This window comes from Camelus ferus, chromosome 18 (assembly GCF_009834535.1).
Source record: "Camelus ferus isolate YT-003-E chromosome 18, BCGSAC_Cfer_1.0, whole genome shotgun sequence".
NCBI classification, from domain to species: domain Eukaryota; kingdom Metazoa; phylum Chordata; class Mammalia; order Artiodactyla; family Camelidae; genus Camelus; species Camelus ferus.
Window position 1 is genome coordinate 11,722,358 of NC_045713.1, and position 12,476 is coordinate 11,734,833.

A 12,476-nucleotide genomic window follows, 5' to 3' on the forward strand; every position below is an offset into this window, starting at 1 on the left:
CGACTGCCCTGCGGGTCCAGAGCGACTTGGGTATCACACCCACCGGTGAACGCTCACGGGGTCTTATGCTCCCACCCCAACTCCGGGGAGGCCCGCCGAAGCTCCACGTGCTCCCTCTGCACGGCGTTCAAGGCCTGCACATTTGCGTTCACTTTGCTTTTCAAAGGATGGGGTGGTGGTGGAGGGCCCTGGCTCAGGCCTCAGCCGTTTATCTTCAAGAGTAAATTTAGTCTAAACTCACGAGGCTGCTGTGACAAATGCTGCCTCCCTACCCCACAGTCCCTACTCCCCAGTACCCTCCAGAGTGGCCTGGCCCAGTAGAGGATGCTGGGTGTGGTTAAGGAGATGAAAAAAAGCCAAGGCCTTCCCCTGGGAAAGATGGAAAGGACATCAAAGAGGACGCAGCCAGGAACAGCTCCAGGTCGCGGAGACCCCCTTGCACAACAGGCAACACAGCCATAAGGCCCACCTGTCCAGGAGCCTAGTGGGAGACCAAGGTCCACTGGAGCCCCTGAGAAGTCACCTCTGATTCCATTGGCACCAGGACTTCAGAGATGCTCTTTTCCGACTGGCTGAGTGAACAGAGGATGAGAAGGGGCATTTCTGCCACAGGATTTATTAGCATGGCACTTGGCAAGGGTTAGGCACCCAGTAAACACTAGTTTTCCCCTCCCCTCCTTACCCACTGAAAGCTGGTTCATAAACACAGCAGAAACCAGGAAATAAATAAATAAAGCAAGGCTTAGAAAGTAAGTATCCACATGTATAAATAAATGCATACTATATTTAAAAAGCAGTTACACTCTTCCATTGTTATTTCTTCTTTCTCTCATAATGTGCAGCAGGTAGAAAGATCTCTCGAAGGTTGCTCCAAAGCCCATGGGAGTGAATGTTCTGGTAAACCTGGGGCTCTGCAGATGGTGGCTGGGCCATGTAGGGGCAATGCTGGTACCAGGCCCGGTCACCTTTGTACCACTCGTTGGTGGTTTGGTTGGTGGCAGCCAGGTACAGAGCAAAACACAGGTAGCCCCCCAGGAGGAAGGTCAGTACCATGACAAAGCCCAGCAGAAAGACAATTCTTGGGAAGGTCAGGAACAGGTACTGGGAGCAAAGAAGAAACAGCACATTAGGCAGTTAGGCACCCACTAGCCATGGTCTTGTCCACAAATACATCAGAGCTGCCTCCCCAGTTCACCCACCTCTATAACACATCCAACCCATCAAACACAAATCAGAACCATAAACAGCACTGACAAACAGCCCAGGAAGAAATTCTAGTACGTGCAAGAATTTCATGTGAGCTAAATGAAGTGTGTACAGTGAAGGAAAGGGAAAAGATATGCAGGAGACTGGCGCTATGCCAGTTAACCATTTAGAAAATAAAGGAATAAATCTTAGTTCATGCATCAACATAAAGTCCAGATGGACAGAGGAGATCAATCTCTCTCCTAAAACAATACACCACAGAAATACATATACAAGGGTATTCACTGGTGCACTGATTTTAACAGCCCCTCTTCCCAAAAGAAACAAATTAAATGTCTATCCATGAGGAAGAGTAAAACTCTGGGACAGGCATACTACGGAACAGGCACCATTAAAATGAGGTCAATGTCTATGTACTAATTTGGAAAAGATGTTGGTAATACATTGCCCAGTGAGAAAGACAAGATGCAAAAATCACAGTGGAATCCTATTTGTGTGAAAATAAACTCAGTGAAGGTGTATGGCCACATATCTAAACACGGGGAAAAAACCGGAAATAGACACACCAAACTATAAAAATGATTGCTTCTGGGGAGTGAAACTGTTGGGAGGGGAAGGGTATAATTCCCAGTTTTCGTTTCATTTTATTTTTTTTCAAGGTATTTTAAATTTTCTCTCCCCCTCCAGCTTTATTGAGATATAACTGACATACAGCATTGTGAAAGTTTAAGGTACACAACATAACATTCACCATAATGATTACATATGTTATATAGTGAAATGATTACTATAGGGTTAGTTAAGACATCCATCACTTCACACAGATAGAATGTGTGTGTGTGTGTGTGTGTGTGTGTGTGTGTGTGTGGTGAGAACTTTTATGAGCTACTCTCTTAGCAACTTTAAATACATAATACAATACAGTATTGCTAATTACAGCCACCATGCTGTATGTTACGTCCCCCAGGACTTATTCATCTTACAGCTGGAGTCTGGACCCTTTGACTACCTTCACTTACTTCCCCACATCCCCCCATCCCTAAAAGCTCTGGATGTCTTGAATTTTTATAACTTATTTTTTATAATAGACAAAATAAAGAATTTTGAAAGAGTTCAATATTTTTGAAAGCAGAAGTAGATATTTATCAAAACTCTTGACAGAGAGAACTTCTAACTGAAGTTACAAAGAAAAGAGAAAGATTTGAATATCTAAACATTTTTATACCAAAAAATATATATATACACAAATAGAAAACAAATATAACAAGAATGAACTACAATTATTACATAAAGGCCTCAAATCAAAAGTTATTCTAATATCAAATAGATAAATAATTAAAGGACACAATTCACACCAAAAACAGATACACAAATGACTGACAAATAAGGAAAGTAATCAAAAGTACTGAATGAAATGTAATTTTGTAAAAAGGTATACCATACTTTCCTATCAAACTAGAAGCACTTCCCACCCCCAGGCCCGCTCAATGCCTGCTCTGATGTAGTGAAATGAACATATACAATGCTCTAAGGACAGGTTTTAAAAAGGAATTTGACAATATATATTAGTATCAAAGGACTTACACGTGTTGACAATCTTTGATCCAGTCTTCTATTTTTTGGAATTTATCCTAAAGAGAGTCCAAAACTGTATACACAGATTATCCATTGCAAAGGGGAAAATGTACTTTCCCAGCGGAGAGGATTGGTGGTCGCCACCTTAAACCAATGAATCAACCCGGGCTTCACGGATCCTATGTCCCACCTGATGGGATGCACTATGAAATACGCATCCCTGCTTTGGAAGCACTTTTGCCAAAAATACTTAGCCCAAATCTAATCAAGGCCCTAGAACTAACTTCCAGTTTACACTAATATAAAGGAACAGAGAAAAATTAGATGACACAATTAAGAAAATGAAAATCTAGAGCATGGGACACATTAAAAGACAACCAGACAACTAAATGTCAAGTTCAGGGAAAAAAAGTAGAGGAGTTATTTTAGACTAAAAACATGGAACATTTAAATGTAATGTGTAACTATAACGTGGAATCTGGTTCAAGGAGTTAAAAGAGCTATAAAAGATTCATTTGAAACAATGGAGACATTTGAATGGACTAGAGAGTATGTAGATTTATTAGTACTTTTCTTGAATGGGACAACAGAATTGTAAACATGTAGGAGAACGCTGACATCCTGAAAAGATGCATGCTCAAGTATTTAGGGGTGAAGCAACAGGATGTCTCCAACTTATTTCTAATGTAAAAATAATAAAAATATACATACAATACAGAAAGAAAACAGATTAAAATGTTAACAATTTTCAAATCTAGGTGGAAGGTATGTGGGTAGTCACTCTGTTATATGATTGGAAATTTACATAATTGGCGAAAATGTAAGAATAAAAACTACTCAACACTGAGACAACAATGAGGTATCAGGACATAGCTATCAGACCAGCTGAAATGAAAATTAGTGGTAATGCTAATGCTGGCAAGGATGCAGAGAAACCAGTCCCTCTCCCGCCACTGGTGAGAATGTAAAAAGGTACCACTACTCTAGAAAATAGTGTGCTACTCCTTTTCAAAACCTAAAATGGACTTATACAACCCAACAATCACACTGAAGACTTACTTTCACACAGGAACTTGTAAACAAATGTTCACAGCAGCCTCATCACTAACAGCCAAAAACTGGAAATGACCCAAATGTCCTTCAAAGGGTATCTGGGTAAGCAAACTGTAGTCCATCCACACTGTGGAATACTGTATGGTAGTAAAAAGGAATAAACTCCTGATATATGCAACCACTTGGATGGATCTCAAGGAAACTGTGCTGAGTGAAAAAAAAACAATCACTGGCTGCTCTCACTTTCCTAGATGACCCCAAGCTCTGGGGCTGCCTCTCTTGCCTTCTGAGATGTCCCATACTCTGTCTATGGAGTGTGTATCTCCCTGAGTAAAATTACTTTCACTTAAAAAAAAAAATCACACAAGCTACTGTATGATTCCATTTATGTAACAATCATGAAGTAACACAATACTGCAAGTGGAGAACAGACTGGTGGTGGCCAGGCCTCAGGGATGTGGGGAGGAGGATGTGGCTATCAGGGCTAACGTGGGGAGTCCGAATGCTGGACAGATTGTAGCAGTGGTTAAGCAGAGCTATACATGTTACAAACTGCACAGAGCTACACACACAACACAAATGAATGCATATATAGCTGGGGATATCTGAATCAGTTTCATGGATTGTGCCAATGTCAATTTCTTGCTTTTGGCATTGTGCTGTGGTTGCATACAGATTTTGGCATGGGGAGAGGAGTTTAGGGCTCCTGTATATTTCTTTGTAACTTTCTGAGAATCTATAATTATTTCAAAATAAGAGTTAAAAAAAATGCCAGCTTTAGGACCATGGGTGTGTTTTATCATATCAAAACAATATCCTCCAATTCTTATTTTTGAAGTGCTTTTGTTATAATGGATGTTAAATTTTGTGAAAGGCTTTTCAGCTTCTAGAGAAATAATCATATTATTGTTCCTTATACTTAACAATGTGGTGTAAAATATTAAGCAATTTCCCAATATTGAACCAACCCTGCATTCATGGACTACATCCCACTTGCTCATTTTATTTTCTTTGAAACAAAAGAGAAAAAAACACTCAACAAGAATTAGGCAGTTACCTAAAAAAAAGGATTGCTCATAAGTTATTTCCCATAAATGCAGCAATCAAATTATTTTTAAAAGAATGGCTTCAACTTTTACATTACAGTAAATTAGTTTTTGATAAAGTGCCAGAGCAATTCAATGAGCAAAGAACAGTCTTTTCAACAATGCTGCTGGGACAACTGGATATCCACAAACTAAAGAATAAATCTAGAACCCTGCCTAACACAAAATATAAAAATTAACGCAGAATGATCAAAGATCTAAATATAAGAACTAAATTATAAAACACTTTGAAGAATATTTAAGTATAAATCTTCATGATCCTGGATTAAGCAATGGTTTCTTAGCCATGACACTCAAGCAAAAGCAACAAAAAGAAAAACAAATTGAACATCAAAATTAAAAACTTCTGTGTTTCAAAGAACACTATCAAAAAAATGAAAAGACAACCAATAGAATGGGAGAAAATATGTGCAAATCATGTATCTGATAAGGGTCAGATGTCCAGAATATAAAAAGGACTCTTGCAACACAAGAATAAAAGACAAACCAATTTCAAAATGAGCTGCTGCTTCTCTAAATTTTGTCCAAAGAAGATATCCTAATGGCCAATAGGCACATGAAAAGATGCTCAACACCGTCGTTGGGCTAAGTGGAAATCAAACCACAACAAGGTATCACTTCATACCCATTAAATGGCTATAATCAAAAAAACAGATAATAACAAGTATTATTAAGAGTGTAGAGAAATTAGAATTTTCATAGATTGCTGGTGGGAATGTAAATGATGCAAATATTTTGGAAATCAGTCTGGCAGGTCCTTAAATGATTAAAAATAGAGTTACCATATGACCTAGAAATCCCACTCATAGCTATATATAATCAAAGAGAAATGAAACCCTACAGTCCACACAAAACCTTGTACACAAACAATCATAGCAGCATTACTCAATACTAACCAAGAAGTAGAAACACACAAATGGCTGTCAACTGACAAGTGGGTAAATAAAATGTGATATATCTACACAATGGAATATTACTTAGCCATAAAAAGGAATGAAGCACTGATTCATGCTACATGAATGAATTTTGAACATATTATACTAAGTGAAAGAAATCAGTTCAAAAGACTACATATTGTATGACTCCATTTATGTGAAATCCCCAGAAAAGACAAATCCATAGAGACAGAAAGTAAATTAGTGGTTGCCAGGGTCTGGGGAGAAAGTGAATGGGGAACGACTGCTAATAGGTTAGTTTCTTTTTGGGATGATGAGATGTTCTGAAATTAGATAGTGGTAACGGTTATGTGACTGTGAATATATTAAAACCACTGAACTGTATACTTTAGAAGGGTGAATTTTATGGTATGTAAATTATGTATCAATTTTTTAAAATTATATATCGATTTTTTTTTAAAAAAGGACTGCCTTCATGTTTTGACTGAGAAAATAAACATCCTTTATCCAATTTTAAAACTTGATATCAGAAACACAGTCCACAACATAATTACCTGAATATTAATTACCTGAATAAGAAAGACAGTATCAACAACCTGGAAGTGTCCAAGGTCATCAACGTAAGTCTCCAGGTAGAAGTCCGACACCACCACCAACTGGACCAGAAACACAGTGCTCACCACGGCCATGGTGGCAGCTGAGGTCGTCAATGTCAGGAGGTAGAGGAGGAAGTACCTGGTGTTCCAGGCCCCGATGCAGTTGTTCACCCACACACAGTGATGGTCAAAGCGGTGCACACACCGGTTACACACACCTGTGCAGAAAAGGGGGAGTCACAACCCCGAGTTGATCCTTGATGGGATACTGACACCATGCACACCACTGAGAGTTCCATGACCTGACATGAGCAGGATGAGCTGGGGGAAATGGCAGCTGCTATCACCAAGCTTTTAGAACTGCAGTGTCCAGTACACTACCACCAGCCACATGTGGGGACTGAGCGCTTGAAACGTAGCTACTAGGAAGGATCCTTTGTTGATACTGATACCTTTACAGTTACTTTTCAATTTATGCAGTGCTCCTGTGAGTTCAACATGAACAACAGGTGACTTAACAGTTAGTGAGCTTACTCAACTTGGACAGACATCATTTTAAAGCTGATGCTTTTGCTTTAAAGTCATATCAATTCTTCTGGTAAAGATGAACCACTATGGCAATGCAGATGTGGATATTAAAGGACAATGATATTTTGGTACTGCTTCAGTCACTGAAAAACTTTTAAGAATATCTGCAAAAGCGTGGGTATGTGAATCAGCTCTTACGACTGCAAATTTTATGAAATCTAAACACAGATCAAGAATGTCCAATAAAAATCTAGGGTCTATCTGCGGGAGGGTATAGCTAAGTGGTAGAGTGTGTGCTTAGCATGCACGAAGTCCTGGGTTCAATCTTCACTACCTCTACTACAAAATAAATGAATAAAAACCTAATTACCTAGCCCCCTCAAAAACTTAGTGTCTATCGATTGAGGTATTTCAAGTAATTAGTATGAAAAGAGAATTTAAGCTATCCCATGAGTGGTATTTTTTTATTGATTACATGTTAAAATGGTATTTTAGATATATTGTTAAATGAAGCATAGAATTAAAATTAATTTTGCCTATTTCTTTTTCACCTTTGCAATGTGGCTTCTAGAAAATTAAAAAATCACGTATGTGGCCCACATTATATTTTTGTTGGATGGCACTCATCTAGAATCTTGGCCATTCCCCAGAAGTGTAGGCTCTGCCTGGACTGAAGTCTGCAAACACAACATCCCACAGAAATGTCTCTCGGGCAGCAAGTCCTGCCACGAGGCAAAGGAAGGGCTGTTTTGCCCAGAGCTGAAGGCTGCCCATCTACAAGACCTCTTCTCCAGGCATCTCAAAGAAACCACTCTCGGGCCCCTACCATCAGTGGCCACCTCATGCCTGGGGGTCAAACAGCTCTGTTTCCAGATATGTGCAGCATTCTCTTACAGACGAAGTCCGCTTGTCTGCCGTGCGAGGGGAGAGATGGAGCGGTCGGAGTTAGACTTACTGCAGTGCTTGGATCGTGCTGGTTTCCTTAAATCACAAGTAGAGCATTTCATGTTCTTGGGGAACATCACTTCATCGAATTCATAAACTTGAAGCAGCAGCAATTCGTTTGCTTTTGTTATGGTACCTGAAAAAAAGGAGAGACAAGGGTTAGTTTCGAGCTATGCAGTGGACCGGATGTTCACACAGCTCAACAAAATACAACTACAACTGCTATAATAATTCATTTTTAACTTAACAGTTTTACTGAGATATAATCCATATCCAATTCACCTGTTTAGAGTGTACAATTCAATGGTTTTTATGTTCATAGAGTTGTACAACCATCACCACAATCAATCTTAGAACATTTTCATCACCCCCATAAGAAACCCTTTAGCCTTCACTCTCCATTTCTCTCTAATCCCACAGCCCCTGGCAACCACTTCTTTACTTTGTGTCTCTATGGATTTGCCTTGCTTGGATACTTCATATAAATAGAATCACACAATATGTGGTCTTTTGTATCTGGCTTCTTTCATTGAGCATAATGTTTTCAAGGTTCACCTATGTTATAAGCACCTATAAGTATTTCATTCCTTCTTATTGCTGAATAATATTCCACTGAATAGTTGTATCACATTTTATTTATCTGTTCATTAATTAATGGACATTTGGTCCTTCAAGGATAGAAAAGTTTAAAAGTAAAAGGATGGAAAAAATAATACCAAGCAAGTATCAATCAAAAGAGAGTATAATAATATTAATTTCAGACAAAGGAGACTTGAGAGCAAAGAGCTACTAGTAACATAAAGACTCATTATATTTTGAAAAAAGATTCTAGAAAGAATGCCAATTCTAAACTTGAATACATCTAATACGAATATATCTAACTATTACACACACACACACACACACACAAGTACATAACAGCTTCAAAACATGTGAAGGACAAATCTGTCAAATCTACCATCAGTATGAGTTCACATACCTCTCTCAGTCATAGATCAAACAAAAAACGAGTATGAATATAAAAGGTCTGAACATAATCAACATCTTGATTTAGAGGACTTATATGGTTGTCTGTACCCAAGAACTAGGAAATACACACTCTCTTCCAGCACACATGGATCATTCACAGAAACTGACCACATGCCTGGGCATAATGCAAATATCAATAAAAATTTTAAAAGGAATAGTGTCATGCAGACTGTAAGCTCTATATATAACACAATTAAGTATCAAAAAAACTAAAAAAAAATACATGGAAAATTTTAAGTAGTTCTAAATAATCTGTGAAAGAAGATTAAAGACAAATAAAATGAGGAACCACTCAAAACTGAAAGATCATGCAAACTCTACATATCAACTCTTTTGAAAAGGCCTTAGAGGGACCACTACCTGTTTGTAGCGCTACCAGTAAGACTGACAGTTGAGCTGTCACTGGTTTTTGTACTAAGAGCCTCAACTTACCAGGGTTAGTCACACAACTCAGGGTGAAAAAAATCAGGTTTACAATCAGCAGCAGATAAGGCAGAAGGAGGTAATACAGGGAGAACTCGAGCTCTTGACAGTAGCCAAGTATTTCCCAGGTGTATTCAGTATAAATCATCCCTTGCAAGATGAGGTGCAGGATAATGAAGGTGTGGTTTCTGAAAGGAAATAGTTACGTGGCTTGTTGACAGGGGCTGTGCCATGAAGAAATCATACCACACTATGGAAGATTAACCAAGGGACAAGCACATCCTCTGGGCCTGAGAGAACAGGAAGAATTACATAAGAAATTGTGTGAAACATTTCACAAAGTGCCTAGCACGCAGTAAGTACTCGGTAAGTGGTATCTATTATTCTCACCATCCTTGTTGGGAATTGAAGTCTCAGTATCAGTATATATTTCTTCTTACAGAAAGGCACGTCAATACCTTCCCATTCTTTAAATATTTTTATTTAAAATTAGGAATGTCAAAACCCCAGAGAGGAAATGCAGATTATCTGTGCACAGAGGTTCTGGACCTGGGGCTCTTGATCCCTCCAGCATCTCTCCCTGCACCATTCTGGAAACAAACAAGGAATTTCTTAAAGCTAGAGGACAGCAACAATCATCAATCAAAACAGAGAAGATAATATTCAAACTCTGAAATATAAATACCGTGTATGGAAGAGGTAATGAAGCAATTTTAGCATGGCTCTCTGAAGGCATTCTGGGATTATATAGGAAAATACCTGAAATGAAAGGAAAGAGAAAGATTCAATTTCACTTCTCACTCCCCCTACTCCCAAACAAATCAGATGCTTCACTTTGAGCTGGCAATACTGGTGATGTTCAGGTGTGTTGCTGCATTATGAGCAAAGAGATTTAAGTGAAAATAAAGAGGAGGGCTTCCCTCAGCCAGCCTGGCTTTGATGCCAACTCCTCTATTTCCATCCTGACCCCAAACAAGGCACCAAGTCAGGGTCATCAGACAAAGGGAGGAGAGCAGAGGTGATGAATCCGGTAATGCTAGTGTGAACTGCACCCCCTTCCCTGCCTTGGGTTCAATCCTACGTTCCACAGTCCACGTCCAGATCACTGGGCATTAGCCCAGGCCCCTCCCAAACCAACCTCTTCCCAAGGCTGCTTGCTCACCCTAATTTTGCCCACTTTGATCCCTGGAGGAGTGCAGGCAGTCCAATGTTCAGCTTTCTGCTCATACCACCCCTAGTCTCACCCATCAGGCCCCTCCAGGCAGATACTGTTCACATTCATGCCCAATTACAGGCATCACATGCAGAGAAAAATAACTAACCTTGAGAATACTATCTTCTCTGAAAGTATTATCAAAGATTACTTTCAACAGTAACAAAAACAGAGAGAATTTCGAGTTTACCACAACTGCCAAAAATGAAAGAACAAGTGAACAAATGAATTAAAATGGCATCTTTTTCATTCTGATAGAAAACCAACAAGACTTTTAGACTGGTGGTATTCAAAATCCAAGCCTCAGTGTTACCTGTGTTCCTCTTCCGACCAGGCCTTTCAAGCAATGCGTTTTTGAGCAGATGCAGATCAGAACAACACCAATCAGCACTGAAGCCAGGTAGAACAAGAAGAGAAAGAGGAAGTCCATCCTGGGGCTACAAAGGAACAGAAAGAGTGTGACTACTATAGAGGGATATATTCCAACGCATATTCTCAGACATCAATTCCCCAAATGGCTCCACAAACAGAATTCACCCACTTTCAAGCCCACTCTGCCTCTCAGTGGGGCTTCCCAGCTAGTTCTCCTTCAAGTTTCCTAATCAAACCACGTGGTCTGCTTTGTGGCATCTCCTGCCTGCAAATTCCAAAATAAGCGAGAAGAATATGCAAAATGCATCTGCCTTCCCTCTCCCAGCGATAAATAATTCTTTTACTTTCCTAAATAAAAATATTCACAAAGACATTGATACAAAATGTACTCAAAAGAATCTGCTGCCAATGCTACTGGAACAAGCATACACTAGAGGCAGTCAGGAACCCATGGTCGGGATCAGGCAAGGTGTCCTATGAAACATTCCTCCAGGACAGAGACCACAACAATCAGGGATCACCCAGAGGATCCAGAGGCAACACACAGGCCTGAATTAAGAAACTGGAAACAGGTACTTTTGACCTTAGCAGCTATGATGCTGGGCGGGACTTCCAACTGAGATAACCAAACTAGAAACTCTTCACAAGACAGGACAGAGGAAACAAAGAGCAGCAATTCTCACGAGGTGATTCAGGGTGCCTACATATTTCTTTTGTTTGGATAGTTTTCAGCCGGCAGCTCTGGTATTCCTCCTCCGAACATTCATGGGGAATTTAACGTCATCTCCTGTGCAGCGGCGCGTGCCTGGCACAACAGCTGGCACCCAAAGGTGCAGAAGACATGGTTCCTCTAGGAGGCTGGATCTGGCTGCAGAGACATCAATTCAACACTCATAATATGACAGGCTAGGAGTCAGGGGCAGAATACACTGTGGAAAGGAATTTGGAAGTCGGGGGGTGCTGAGACCCCGCAGGGTGAACGGGATTATAAGATTATCAGGAGAAAAAGCTAATTGGGAAGAAATAACCCGGGAGCCTTGGATTTCGGTATTTATCCCTCTGCCTGGGGAGCCCATGCTGGGGATCCGATAGAAGGGCATCCCTGAGGCTATTCTGCCGGAAGATCCCAGCGGGCGGGCCTGGCGGGAGCTTTGCCCCGGAGCCGAAACAGGGGTGGGGAGTGGGGAGCAGAACGATAGGAGGGGACACCGGGAGGTGCCTGAGTCCCGAGCAGGGTGGAGGTGGGGCTGTATCCACACACAAGAAAGAAGGGCGGGTCACACTGTGAGACGAAAGCCCCGGGGCCAGCCGAGGCGTCTAACAAACCAGCGGAGGCGGACTTACCGCTGGGATGGGCCAACCTCTAGCTGCACCAGGCCTGCGCCTCTAGGGCGCGTCCCCAGACTTCCGGCGGACCCGTGACGTCATCGTGCGTCGCGGACAGCCAGGCCGACTTCCGGCGGAAGTGCATAGGACGGCCGCAGGGAATGGGGCCAGCGGCTAAAGTTCTTCGCGCTCATGGATGTCTCTTGTT

The 12,476-nt window shown here is 40.8% G+C and overlaps 1 protein-coding gene across 3 annotated transcripts; it reads right to left on the reverse strand.

Moving 5' to 3' along the window:
* Nucleotides 1-750: 750 nt before the first annotated feature.
* Nucleotides 751-12,398, reverse strand: ZDHHC4 (zinc finger DHHC-type palmitoyltransferase 4). Of its 3 annotated transcripts, none has more exons than XM_006173876.3 (8): nt 12,287-12,338; nt 11,626-11,810; nt 10,884-11,007; nt 10,043-10,116; nt 9,367-9,545; nt 7,916-8,041; nt 6,406-6,650; nt 751-1,101 (listed from the first exon to the last, which is right to left on the reverse strand). In XM_006173876.3, the coding sequence occupies exons 3-8, from the start codon at nt 10,998-11,000 to the stop codon at nt 814-816; spliced, it is 1,029 nt and encodes a 342-aa protein (XP_006173938.1). In that variant the 5' UTR covers nt 11,001-11,007; nt 11,626-11,810; nt 12,287-12,338; the 3' UTR covers nt 751-813. The 3 variants fall into 3 exon arrangements, with proteins under 3 accessions (XP_006173938.1, XP_014417114.1, XP_014417109.1); XM_014561628.2 differs by lacking the exon at nt 12,287-12,338 and adding an exon at nt 12,204-12,269 and having other exon boundaries at nt 11,647-11,810; XM_014561623.2 differs by having other exon boundaries at nt 754-1,101; nt 11,647-11,810; nt 12,287-12,398.
* Between the last annotated feature and the right edge of the window lie 78 nt (nt 12,399-12,476).